General features: G+C 43.2%; 1 protein-coding gene and 1 long non-coding RNA gene across 3 annotated transcripts in view; one reads left to right on the top strand and one right to left on the bottom strand.

The window, feature by feature from the left end:
- The window catches only part of SLC12A4 (solute carrier family 12 member 4), a 46,969-nt gene extending 40,361 nt beyond the window's left edge, over positions 1 to 6,608 (bottom strand). For both annotated transcript variants that reach the window (XM_027749985.2, XM_027749983.2), the window contains exon 1: positions 6,335 to 6,608. In XM_027749985.2, the coding sequence (XP_027605786.2) occupies positions 6,335 to 6,608 (274 nt within the window). The remainder of the gene's footprint in view (positions 1 to 6,334) is intronic.
- Positions 6,233 to 12,906, top strand: LOC114003246. Its single transcript, XR_003546163.2, has 3 exons — positions 6,233 to 6,489; positions 7,969 to 8,199; positions 11,463 to 12,906. It is a non-coding gene; the product is annotated as an uncharacterized LOC114003246 (long non-coding RNA).
- Positions 12,907 to 13,293: the final 387 nt, after the last annotated feature.

Here is a 13,293-nt window from a genome sequence, read left to right on the forward strand (position 1 = left end):
ACAATTAAGAGATTTAAAATTTCTGATTCAAAGGTTATTGAAGACAAAGGAACCAACCCTAAAATGTAACTTAAATAGACTTTAGACCATGTCTTAAAATGGTGCATTTTTCTTCTCTGTAGTTCAAGTGACAGACAAAAGTATTTAAAGAAAAACCTCAAACCAACAGGTTGAAGACACAAACCTTTCGATCAAATAAATCTTGCTCTACATATTGGTGCTAACAGGACTTCTTTAGTTTAAAACAGTCTGCACATTATTTGTTGCAACACAATCAAAAACAGGTGTAAATCTTTAACTTGATCTTGGAAGGGGAAACTCAAATGCAGCTTCTCTCTCCCTATGGCACTGTGTATCCCTCCATTCTGTTACATGCACTTAAAAAGAAGTCAATGATCACTAAGTCTGCTCTTCCTCAAGGTGGTTGTTGCCAACTCCAGCAAACAGCATTTATGATGTTTGGCTACATTTCCTGTCAATGAGACTGCAAACTACCTTAGTCTTCATTCTACATCGAACTTTAGAACAAAAGCCAAGTTTAAACTTTACATTGAAGAGCATGCAAAAACATTCTTTAATTTTGCTGCAGTACGGAAAAGAAAGTAAATGTCACTGTTTTCTTTAAAGAACTGAAACACTGAAGAAATTTGAAACAGGAAATTGAATAACACACACAGATCAATTTTATACATGAGAGAGAGATGTACTACAAACACAATATAAGAAACCCAAAAACGTATTTAAGTTTCTTTAGAAAAATTCAGAGTGAACAGAAGATACAGCTTCAGCATATTAAACAATTCCCAAACTTAGTCTCAAATTAAGTTTGAAATGGGCACTTAGCAAGCATTTGCAGGGAGAATTACATGGGGAATCCACGTCTTTTCATGTGCAATTGCTTAGCTTCTAGTGCAGGTGTTCTCCAAAACACAAAAAATCAGCAGTTACAAAAAAATAGCAGGTGGTTGTTTGGGTTTTTAACAATCTTCTCTTAGTTTTTTGCAACATGCAGACCCACGCATACAAGGTTACGGGAGTTGCTTTCACATCACTTAGACATATCACAAAGATTCCTTCCAGAGCTTTTTCAAATAACTGAAATACCAGAGAATCCACAAAAAGGCCCATGTTTTTCTATATTTAGCGAAATCTCCTGGTCACCAGCAGCTGGCACCATGATCCCTTTGGTACCAGACAGCTGCAGCCTCTCCAGCTCTGCCTTAATCACTGCACAAAAAAGGTATGAGACATACTTAGCAAAAGTAACAGTTTACGCAGTAACATGAACTTTTTTCTTTTCCTAGACAAGCATTTTAACAGATAAATTAAATATCACAACACCGCATGCTGCTAAAAGAAACTGGAGGTATCCACCATGGGCTCCACTAAAATGAGCTTCTCAGAAATTCCTTTGCTTACAGGTGATAAATGAAGTATATACCATCCCCTTCACCCACCCAACTGTTTTAAACAGTTAACTATGTCACAAAACACTTTTCCACTCTGATTTTTCACAAACTGAATTCTTAGCTTTCCTTATCTGAAGCAAGAGTCAACTTCTCCGTGCACTAGATTGTTGAGAAAAGTATTCTGGAATCTAGCACTCCTATCAGTGCTATGATAATTGCTGATTGCTCAAACAGCAAGCAACAAAAAAAAATTTAAAAAAAGAAAAAAAAAAAAAAAAAAAAAAAAAAAAAAAAGAAGCCAAAAAACCTCCTAGGATTTCAAAAGTATGACCCTGCTGCTAAGACCCCTTTCAGTTTCTGCATTTCAAACCATAACCATTGTTGCGTATCCCAGAAGTACCCTTCATGGAGCAGAAACATATATTGACGTATTTAGCACTGACAGGGCATCTTTAATATCTCCAAATTTACACATCATACTTTTCAGAGAGGGAAAACAAATGCCAAGCTTAACAGAATAGAAAAAAGACCCTTCCTCATCAAAATGCAGCTATACTGAAGAAGATGAAGTCTCTATATCACTTTCAGCAAGAAAACAAATCACCAGAAGAGATAGTTCCCTGACATTAGTATTGCTATTCTCAGGTTACTTTCTTTCCTCCCAAACAATTCAGAGGTTCTGCCTCAACTCCACCCCAGTCTGCCTCCTCCATCACTTCTTTCTATAGTGGTGAGGCAACATGAAAAACGCTGAAGACACATGTGCTACAGAGGTTATGCAAAAATATTCCACTCCGACCACTGTAACTGTGCCATTTACCCACACTGCTGCCAGAAGTTCTTGAATTAAGATAACTTAGATGGTATTTGGACACGTGTTTCTGTCAGTCCTATTTAGCTGTAGTGTCTAATTTGTTACATGATTGATGTTATATTATCTCTGGACTTCGCCAAAACACGTACATGTAAGAAGTAAGCACTCTGAAGAAGAATTTTTGAATTATGTCCCCATTAAAAGTATGTTCAGACATATTTTATGTGAGCTTTATTTCAAGTCTTGTAGAAGACTGAAAATCTTTACCAGTAAGTTACTATACACTAAAAGCAGTTAACCAGGAAGAAGCTTATAGTAAATCAGAACTTTATCCACATTCTCAAAAACAGCTTATTGCTAATGAGCAGCAGAATCTGTTGCTGCACAAAAGCACTGAACACAGTGCAGAATGTAAGCGTGAGGAAAAGGTCTCAAGTCCAGTTAGAGAACTCTGGGCTGAGAGGAAGCCATGTGATAACTGGAACATAAGCAGAGCAATTCCTTGGCAAAAACCAAGGGTGGCAGCCGACCAAAGCTGGTTAGTGACACCAAGCTGATTAGTGTCTCATTTCTACATACAAAAGTCAAGGGAAGATAAATAACTTCCCACAGGACACATGACATTGCCGCACTTCGGTTAACAGGGTGCACAATCACTGTGGAGTTGAGATTCCTATTAAAACAAAGTGTATTTGGTTTTTGTAAACACTGTTCAGACCCCACTGTCCCTCTTCTTGCCTTGTATACCCAACCTAACATGCTGGCCTTATTTCAAAGACTGAGGGGATGCCAAATTCACATTTCTCATCCCTGATGATCCATAAAGAAGGGCTCACGTGTTTATCATCGGATCACAAGATAATTCTTTGTACTTCTTTTTCTAAATGAAAGATGTCAAAGCCTGTTAGAAGCAGTGGCAGTCAGTGGAACCTGCTTAGAAATAAAAGGCTGATTTTATTCACAAGCAAGCACTGGAGCTATCTGGGAAGGCTAAATTACTGCACACTAACTAATGTCTTCTTATGGAAATGGTTGACGAGAAATTCTATTACGTCTGTGGTGTTTAGATGACACCCTATCACTTGATCATTTTATTTATTTTTTTTTGCAACCGGACATGCCTATCTCGTATTGGCCTTTTTAGCCACCAACGCGCTTGCAACAAACGTGGGTAGAGCCCTTCCCAAATCTCTGTTCGCGAAGCCTGACCATGATGATCACTTGATGTCCTAAAGAACGCAAAATTCAGAAAAAAAAAATATAAAACAGAGCTATGACAAATAAAGGTTGGAGTGAAAAGGTCAAACTGAAATAAGAATCTGTCAGAATCATAAGGAGCAGCCCAAGAGATTGTGCAAGGAGTATTGGACAACACAGCCACTACTTTGCATGGTTACAGTGCCATGACAGACCATACTCTTGAAGGGCCATGAGTCACCTTAACCCATCTTCAATCAAACTGAGCAATCCAAACAAGTTTTTAAACCAGGTTCTGAATAACAAGCTGACAAAACAAAATCTTCCCAGGAGAAGGTTCACAGAACAACTGCAACCAGTTTCTCGCACTGACTATGGTGGAGCTCCTGGACCGCATGGAAAGCTGGGACCATCAACACTGCTTAGGCAGCTCTGTCTGCACACACCGCAGTGCCAATACCAACTGTGTGCACTTCCATAGGGCCACAACCTACAACCTGAACTGTGCGCTCAAGTCAAACAGTTTACCTCATCTGGAATCAGGGCCATTACCAACACCAACAAATCCCTCCATGAGCCCGCTATCAGCTGCCACAGAAAGCTCTGGAGGGTCACTCTCTTCCCTCCAGTCTGCAGGCTCCAGCTTGTGCTAACCAGCTGTGAGATACTCTGCCTTCAACAGCAGCTTCCATCTCCACCATGTCATATCATCAACACTCTTCCCATAGGAGTGGCCTGAGTACTCTGCATAGGATGGAGAAAGAAGCACCAAAACCCAAAGGAATAACACAAGGAAGTTCAGATTCCCTTCTACAGAGCTACAAACCCCCCAAAAATAGGAAGAGACAGAAAAGGCTAGTGGGGAAGAACATGCTTGTCAGTACAAGTAGGCAAGACATATCTTTATACACATACCCTGAGGATATGAAACAATTACTGTGAAAGTAAATTAAAAAACAGAAGACACTTATAGTTCAAACAGAAACAGAACTACCTACCACACATTAACAGAGAAGTTACTAGATATTTATAGCCCTTAAAATGAAGAGACTCTGCTCACTTCCATTAGCACGGTTGTGTACTGCAGTCTGAACAGCAGTATGTAAGAGACCACAGCTTGCCAGTGACTGATGGACTGTGACGGGGAGCTGAGTGAGCATCTTGAAGTATTTTGTTTGCATATATCCTACGGGCAGCCTCATATCCAAATGAGAGGTGGTTTGAGTTGACCTTCCTTTATCCATCATGGCAGCAGCTTCCACAAGCCACACTTACCAACCCATGGCCAAAGCTAGCTAGTGGAAAAAGCACTTCACAAGATCTCCACCTCGACCTGCTGAGATGGGTGAAAAACACCTGTTATTTTCATGCACGTGGACTATATGGTAAGTAACCTCAGAGTAAAACAGACCTTTTTTACAAAACAAAGACCAGGCCCTGCACAGCCTTTAGGGCTAGTACCTAAAATTGTCTGTGATAACAGACAGCTTGGGAAAAACAACTACCTTTCATCACTCCAAAATACCCACACTAGACATGGAAAAAATGGACATAAACAGACCTACTTGGTATATGAAATCTAAAATTTCTTTGAAAACTATACAAAGAAAGAAAGAAAAAAACCCCAGTGGGTACAGATTGGGAGATTAAAGCACATATTCTCAGAGAAATGAATGAAGTAACAATGAGGAACTGAACTTTGTTCTTAGGACAGTTGAGTATCACTCAGCAAAATAACCCTGTTGGCTTCCTTAAGCATAGGCCTGAGCAGTGCAGACTCCCTTCAGGGATTACTGTACATCCAATAACATTTGCAGTCTGAAAAGTTTGACTGCACAGGCAAGGAAGAACAGGTCAGGTGTTTACTGCTTTTTCTTTTGTTGCCTAGAGTCACGCATGATTCACAGAGGGTAAGTCAGATTCACCAGCTGAGCCCATGGGAAGATCCTCTTCCTAAAGATTACAGAAAAGTAAACGTAACCAAGGCAGAAGAAAAACACAGATTGCAGAAAGAGCTAAAACAACCTTGTACCAGAATTACTCTGCTCTCCAAATCTAAGCATCCTTCACATTCCCACTAGAAAGACTCACTGTATTTAAATTATTACCTAAAAGTCACAGCAAAACACCAAGACAGGCTGAGCACTGATATTAGCTGCCTAATTAAAGAATGTACTTCTCACCACCCAAAATCCCCTTCTACTTACGTGATTTTCTTCTGTAATTGGAATAAATTAACCCCTAACAAAAAGCAGCTTTGCCTGGCAGGAGCAGTTGTGAGCTACACAGGCACAAAGCACTTGCTGTAGCATTCAAGGGCCCGGTTTGCTAGACAGCTGCGGTTTTTAAGATGATACAAACAGGAAAAGCAGCCACCTAAGACGTTGCTAATTTAACTGACTTCGCTATCACCCGTTTATTTTGGCAGCGGAGCACTGAAAACACTTGAGCGTATCTCACCGTACTCTTATCACTCTGGAGACGGCAGCTGGTGTAGAAACGATAAGAGCCGGCCCTCCGAGCCGGCCCCGCAGCCCGCTGCACCCCGGGCTGTCAACAAGCGGCTGGGGGGCGGAGGGAACCCCCGAGTGGCTCCCGTGCGCACCGGGGGACACCGCGCCCACAGCACCCCCGGGGCACCGCCGCAGCCGGGCGGGTTGCGGTGCCGCCTCTCGGCCCCGCCCGGCCCGCCGGGCTGACAGTGGCCACAGGGCTCACCCACCGGCCCTGGCAACAGCGGAGCCGCCGCCCGCCCCAGCCGACCCGGCAGGGCTCCTCATCCGGGCGCGGCGACCCGAGCCGTCCCCGCGAGCGCCCCCGCCTTTGTGTGCCGCGGCGGCGGCGCGGGGCCGGGCTTGCTCGAGCCCCCGGAGCGCGGGCACCGCCGCCCCCCGCCCCAGCCGTGCGCGCTCACCGTCGGAGCTGACGGTGTCGTAGGAGTCACCAGGGGCGGGCACCGCGGCCGGCTCCCGGTAGTCCACCCAGCTGAGCCCTTCTACGCTGTCGTACTCGGCGCGGGGCTTGTCCTCCACCGGCACCACAGTGAAGTGCGGCATGGCTGGCGGGGCGGTGAGGGCTCCCCGCGGCACCGCGGCGAGGCAGGCGGGACGCGGCGCGGAGCCGGCGGCGCATTCCTGCCCCGTGCGGTCACTTCCTCTCAGGAAACCGCGCTCCTCAACTCCACCCATTCCACTGCGAGCGCCGGGGCGGTGCAGCTTCTACCGCCCCCGGGAGCGCGGGGCGAGCGCCGGGCGCGGGGGTCGCTCCGCCGGGCGGGCGCGCTCAGCAGCGGGGGTGCAGAGGAGGGGCCGGAGGCGGCGAGGCAGTGCGGGGAAGGGGGAGCCTTCGTCCCGCAGTCATCGTGACAGGAGCCGGAGCCAGGGGCGGCGGGAGCGGGGCGGGGCGGGTGCCCGCCGCCCTCCCTCACGGGCGCTGCCCGGCCACCCCGGGGAGGAAATTTCCCTCTGCCGTGTCCCGGGTTCCCTCCCCCGCCGCCGCCATTTGCTGGGCAGGAGCGATGCGGGGAGGGGAGCGGTAGCGAGGCTGGGGCCGGCAGCGAGCGCTTCTTGCCTGGGGCCGGGTGGTCCTGAAACCGCCAGAGGGGCGGGGTGCTGCGGGGCAAACATCACCAACCGAGCCGCGGGCAAGGGGAGCCAAGCGCGCCAATTATGGATGTCACGGCTCCCAGCAGGCGGTTACAGCCCCGTCCGGGGCTGATGAAGCGGGCGCTGGCACCCCGAGAGTGGCGCTCGGTCCATGCAGGTGCCGGTAGCGGCAGCTGGACCCGCTTTCTGTGCTTGCAGTGGCAGCACACAGCGATTCCCCTTGTGCCTGCCCTCGGCTGTGGCTGCATGAAACCCTCAGCAGGGACGTGGCAAGCGGAGCAAGCCCACGGGAAACATGGCAGCGCCAAAGGCGTGGGGGCAGCGGGAGTAAGAGTGCTGCCCCGGGGAGATTTGCATGCAGGCTGGAGCCGAGGGTGTTTGTAGCTGTATGCAAAGCACACAGTTGCTAAGACAGCAGACGGCCAGGGCTGATGAACTGTCGCCTCGCTGCAGAGGCAGGGGCCGGGGTGCACCATTGTTCCGTCCCACTCAAGGGAGGCAGTGGGGTGACACCCCCTCCCTGACGCCTCGGTGGCGGCAGGGTTCCTCAAGCCTGGGGCACGCCAGACTCGCAGCCTCCTGTCCCCGAGAAAGCAAAATTCGATTTTGCCTTCCCATTTGAAAAAGCTGGCGCCAGCAATGGGTATCTTGGCCCTCATTTCGTGTATGGTAGCCTTCACATGGAGTTTAAACGTGAATTAATAGTTGATAATGCTATTTATTGCCTGTGTTTGAAAGATGGCCTTGACAGTAAAAAGATCCCTTTCTAATGTGTTGTGTAATCATCAGAAAAAAGCTCTAGGAAAACAGTTTGTGCATTTTACTATGGGCTGTCAACTGAAACTAGTTCTGTAGAATTTTTTTTTTACTAAAATACTCACTGATCAAGAAATCTTTGTACAGCGACAAGTTAATCGAGTAATAATATAAGTTTTGTCTTCAGATCACACAGGAGTCTATGGAAGGATACAAAGCTTAGCGTGGAGGAAGAGTCTAGGACTAAACATTTCCTGTGCTCAGAACCACCTTATTCCCAGCTTTCTGAATTTGTCCTGCCTTTTTGACAAAGCAACCCCCAGGTCACTGGGAGAAAGAGAAATTTGTAATGAGCAGAAGAGAAACCAACATGAGGGAGAATGCTTTGTTCAGGAGAACTAAGTCTACTTTTAATTAGGTGAGTTTTGAAATAAACATGAAGGATCCATGCTGTGGAATGACTACTGCCAAGGGGGTACAAGTCTCTCAGTTCACTTGACACAAGTTGCTGGTAGACCACCTCTGGAGAAAGTCAGAGCAATTACACCTCTTAGTATTGATCAGACAGATGGAAAGAGTTCTGTAAGACTCCTATGCTTTCATATAACCTACATTTTGCTTTTGTCTCTTTGCTCTGCTAGGGGAAACAAAAACGATCTTCATGTGGCCATATGTATCTATAACAGTGTCATCGGTTTTGGAGGAGATTGAAAAAAAAACCAACAGAATTTCCTCTATTCAAAATTCATGGGTTTTGGCCTAGGGTGAGATTTTTTTTCCCCTCAGTAACCCTAAAATGAGCACATTTTTAAATGCAGTCCCACTGTAAAGTTTTACTTGCCATTTCTGTGGGCAAGTTTGACCAATTTTAATAATCTAGAAAGCATTTCTGGTGATTTTAGAAGCATTAGTTCTGACAGATGAGAAACATCCTAATGCACCACTTAGTCCACTGTCCTATCTGCAGCAATATTTTTTCCCTTAGAGGAATGTAGAACAATGGGCCAAAAAATAGCATTTTCTGTTTTACCCTCTTTGGTTTAATTACATTTCATTAGTGTTTATGAAAAGTATGACCTAATAAGCTAAAGCCCAGCAAGAAAACAGGAAAATACGTAATTGGTAGGGAATAAATAATTTTATATCGAAAAAAATGATAGCTCCCCATTAAGCCAGTTAGTTCATGTTCAGTCGTCTTCTTTCCTGTTTTCCACTTTATAAAGAGTGTACTTTTGAGTGTAAGTCTCTGGTCTAAGTAAGCTGCCCTAGATAAGAAATATGTCCCCAAAGTTAATGTTTTTAGAGTCATCAGGAAGAGAATTAGACTGGGCACTTCCTTCTCATCTTGCTTTTCAAAGCAGATGTGGCAAGGAGCTACTTTTCTTTAGGACCTTTCAGCTGGAAGCTTATACCTACTTAAAGCAGTTCACAAATGCCCAGTGGCTTATTAATTAAGAACCAAACTGTGTCTTTGATTATATGATTTGTAGTTAATAACAATTTAAAAACAGTTCCTTCTTATCTTCCCTTCTTTCTGAATTTCATGAGGAAATGCCTAATTTTAAATAGTTTATTTTGTCTAACTAGGAAAATCGAGGCCAAGAAAAAATTATCACCCTTAGAATTAAATATGTCATGAAAAAATTACAATTCAGTTTTGGGTTTTTTTTAATTCATCTGTAAAATTATGTTGCCCCTAACATTGTTTGGGGCATAATACCTCAGAAGTTTAAATTAATTTTCTGTAAATGAAGCTTTGAAATACCTCATTGATGGAGTAATCTGCCCATTTATTGCTATCATTGCTGACTGTAATATTTATGTCCCCAGGCAGAATAAGTGGCCTGCTCAGAGGTATATACAGAGGATGCACTGCCCTAGAAGCCTGAAGGATAATCCATAACTGTTTATCCAAAATACATAAAACTTCTTGAGTGGAATACCTTTATTTTGGTATTTTAGATCGTAATCATATTGCATCTCTGTTAATACAGACCAGTATAACGCTCCTCTCCTCTTTGTCAACAGGACAATCTATGAAACTGTGCTTTGAAACCATGGGAAATTCTAAACCATGTAAGATGAAATGTCGTGAATCATCCAGTTAGTAGCATGGTACTGGCCCAGAAATAAAATACATTCTGTTAGAACAGAAATAAGGTTGCTGGCTAGAGGAAAGGTTGGCAGATTTATAGACAGCATAGATCTAGCATAGTAAAAAGATCTCTGGGAAACTGAAAGCCTGCTCAGTTAGCTTCCATACAGTTAAGCACAACACCCTGATACCTGGAAGTATTAAACACTTGCAAGATTTGAAGCCAACTTTTTTTTACCAAGCATAGAGATATTTAAAAACTATGTAAAGAGAAAGGCTGGGATACACACAGCAGGGAATCTCTAACTGCTATTTATTGTTTTGAAAGATTTTTCCCACTGGAGTGGAACCTGGATGACAAGTAGCCAAGAGCTGACATCAGAAAAAAATAACAAAACAAAATTTGTCACTGCCAAGGTACAGCTTCCCTGGACATGAGGCTTGACAGGAATTCTGCAAGTTCATGACCAGCATTTCATCACAGTGAACTTCAATTTTCAGCACATTCCTGCTTCTCCACATCCAAGGATCACACCAGCTTGTGGACAAAGCAGGCCAGAAACTTGCAACCTGTCTGCAAAGGTTGTGACTAACAAAAACCAGGATCTAGTTCACCCATGACAAAGATAGGCAGTGGCTGGAAGAGGTCCTTTGGAGAGGACCACAACATGTACATGTACATGTACATGTACATGTGAAGAATGGGGGATGGTAGTCAATGCTTGTAGGAGACACAATGTGAAATCCTCCATATGGCATCTCCAGGAGAAAAGTAAAGCAAGGAAAAGCCACATTATAGTAATACAGGAGCTCTTATGCTAAAGGCAACTGAAAATTTTGCTGTTCTGCTAGAAAACGTCACAGTTTAAACATTAAAAGACCACAAGAGGACACTATGGTGCCACTTATCTTCAACATTTATTTACTTTAAGGAACTTCTGCTTGACTTGTAAAATTGCTTATAACTGTATTTGATACACGGAATAGCCATTTATAAAAAGATACCTTAATTTCATCTTTAGAAACTGAAAAGTTGCTTAGTCTTTTAGATATCTTTTTTTCCTACTCAACAAAGTTCTGTAAATTCAAATAAGAACTGTATCAAAGTTTTCTTCAACAGACTTTTTAAACACTGCAGTAATTATTTGTGTAGAATTTAGATGCTGGGAAAAATACTACTCAGTGTTTTATTGTCGTTTTTTCTTTTATCTTTTTTTAAAGGGTCAATTTTCAGATCAGTTACATTTTTAGCATGGATTGGTTTGTCATGGTGTATTTAATTTTTAATAAAGGGCTCAGAGAAAAAAACTGAGCGCAGGCCTACACGAGATTCTTTAGATATTGAGTTTAACTACAGGACACTCAGGGAAATTAATCCAAATGGATTTTTCAAACTGTATTAAGCTTTTTTTTTCAAATGTTTATATTCCAGACTAAAGGGACCTTCTTTTGAATTGCCTGACAAAACCTGTATTAGCTTCAGTTTTAATCTCAGATATTTTGATCTTTATTTTGTTTCTCAGCAACAACCCTCGGAGGACATTGAATTTTTACTTCCTGAGCTCTGTACTTTCCTTTCATTGCAGAGTTGGAGAAAGAAGTGCTTTATGAAAACATATAGACCAGGTGCTGACAATGGGCTTCAGAGGAAAATACCAGATATAGAGAGGAAAGAATCATCCTAATGGAGTTTACAAAACCATTTGGGGAGAAGCAACAGAAACAGAGCAAAATTAAGTGCCCTCTCACCTGAGTTATAATTGTTGAGGCCAGAGCCTTGATTAGAACCTGCAACATTTCTCTGATGTAAGCTAAATGCAGATCTTTGTTTACTTTGCTTTTGCTTCCCCTCCACTATTTGTTGACCCATGAGAGAAGCAACTGACCAAGTAAAAGAGGGGTTGGTTGTTGCTTTTGCTCTGAAAAAAAAGCCAAACAAAAACTTCACAGGTTGTAGGAATTTCTCAAAAAGTGCAAAAAAAAAGTGCAGACACTGTGGAAAGAATTGACACCATTGCAATGAGTGCCAGGAAGCAGAACAGGCTACAAGCAGCTCATCTGGTAATACTGGACTAAGCGACTGAGAGGTTCTGTCTCAGTCACCGAAGATCCTGGACATTTGTGAAGTACAGAAATGAAACGAAAATGCTTCCCACTACCACAAATTTTGGTTTTCCTCTATTTCCTTCCCATTTCCTAATGAAGTTATAAATAAACATGAAGGTTAGTAAAAATCTCTGGTTTCAGAACATAAAAAAAGTAAAATTATAGGAGAACCAAAACAACCATTCCCATCTCAAGTTCTTCTACATAGGTGTAAAGTTTGTAGGTAAGGTAGCAAGACAAAAATCAAGACCAGATTAAAAAAAAAAACCAAAAAAAACAGAGAAACAATTCTTGAAACACTGAATCAAGCTTTCCAGAACAGTCCAAGAAGGGTTATCCAGCATCACAGTCTGTTCTGAAAATAGTTCAGCAGATCCACTCTGGGTCTGCAAATTCAATCCAACAAATCTTGAGTAACTGAAAGTCACTGTTAGTGGGAAGACTCTTTGGGTTATTTAATTTTTTTTTTGTTGTAGTTTAGACTTGTTACATTTTCAGAATTTGAAACAATTTGATCATTTCCATATATATAAATCCAGAGAAGAACAGAGCTGCTGCTTTCAATAGCAAATGGAAGAAATCCAAGTTGTTGCAGTCCCACTTTGCTTTTTCCCTCCTCCCCTCCCCTAACACTGAGCACAGTCAACCCAATCACTGACACGGTCAGCAGGAAACTCATCCCTTGACAGAGTAAAACAGTTTGCAGCTAGACCAGTTCCCTGAACCAGCACACTGTATAGTTACACAAACACCAGTGCTGTCTCAGGGGACAGGGAGACAACATGCAGCCAAGAAACAGAGCAGGAGTGCAGCAGAGCAGCCAGAGCTGGCATAAACTGCTGTGGCACTGCAGAGGGGAGAAGGATGTAATGATACCTGGCTTTTCAAAGTTGGTTCTGTGGAGCAGATGCCTACTGAACCTCATGTGTGATATCAAGCAAAACTAATAAACTTATATTTTTATAAGTGGTTAGACCTAATGCACAATGTTTGCTGAACTTGAAACATAAAAATATGCTGACATGTTGTTTGAGCAGCTAAATGGTATGCAAGAAGGAATGTTGATGGTAAGCAGTGGCACCATTGGGTAGTCTATATCCAATGTAAAACATGCAGGAGTCCTTCCATGGCCCAAACAAGTCACCTGCTGGGTAGAAGTTGGACATAGGAATTGAACTACTCAGATCTTACATAACAGGTTTGCTGTACATGTTATACCATGAATAGTCTTTGAAGTCTTGGTTTCTAGCATCACCACTTGCCCAGATGAGACAACTGGGAACTGAAATAATTTATTTCTCTGGATACTAC

The sequence above is a fragment of the Pipra filicauda genome, unplaced genomic scaffold (genome assembly GCF_003945595.2).
Source record: "Pipra filicauda isolate LSUMZ 115617 unplaced genomic scaffold, ASM394559v2 scaffold273_size1055052_pilon, whole genome shotgun sequence".
Lineage (NCBI taxonomy): Eukaryota > Metazoa > Chordata > Aves > Passeriformes > Pipridae > Pipra > Pipra filicauda.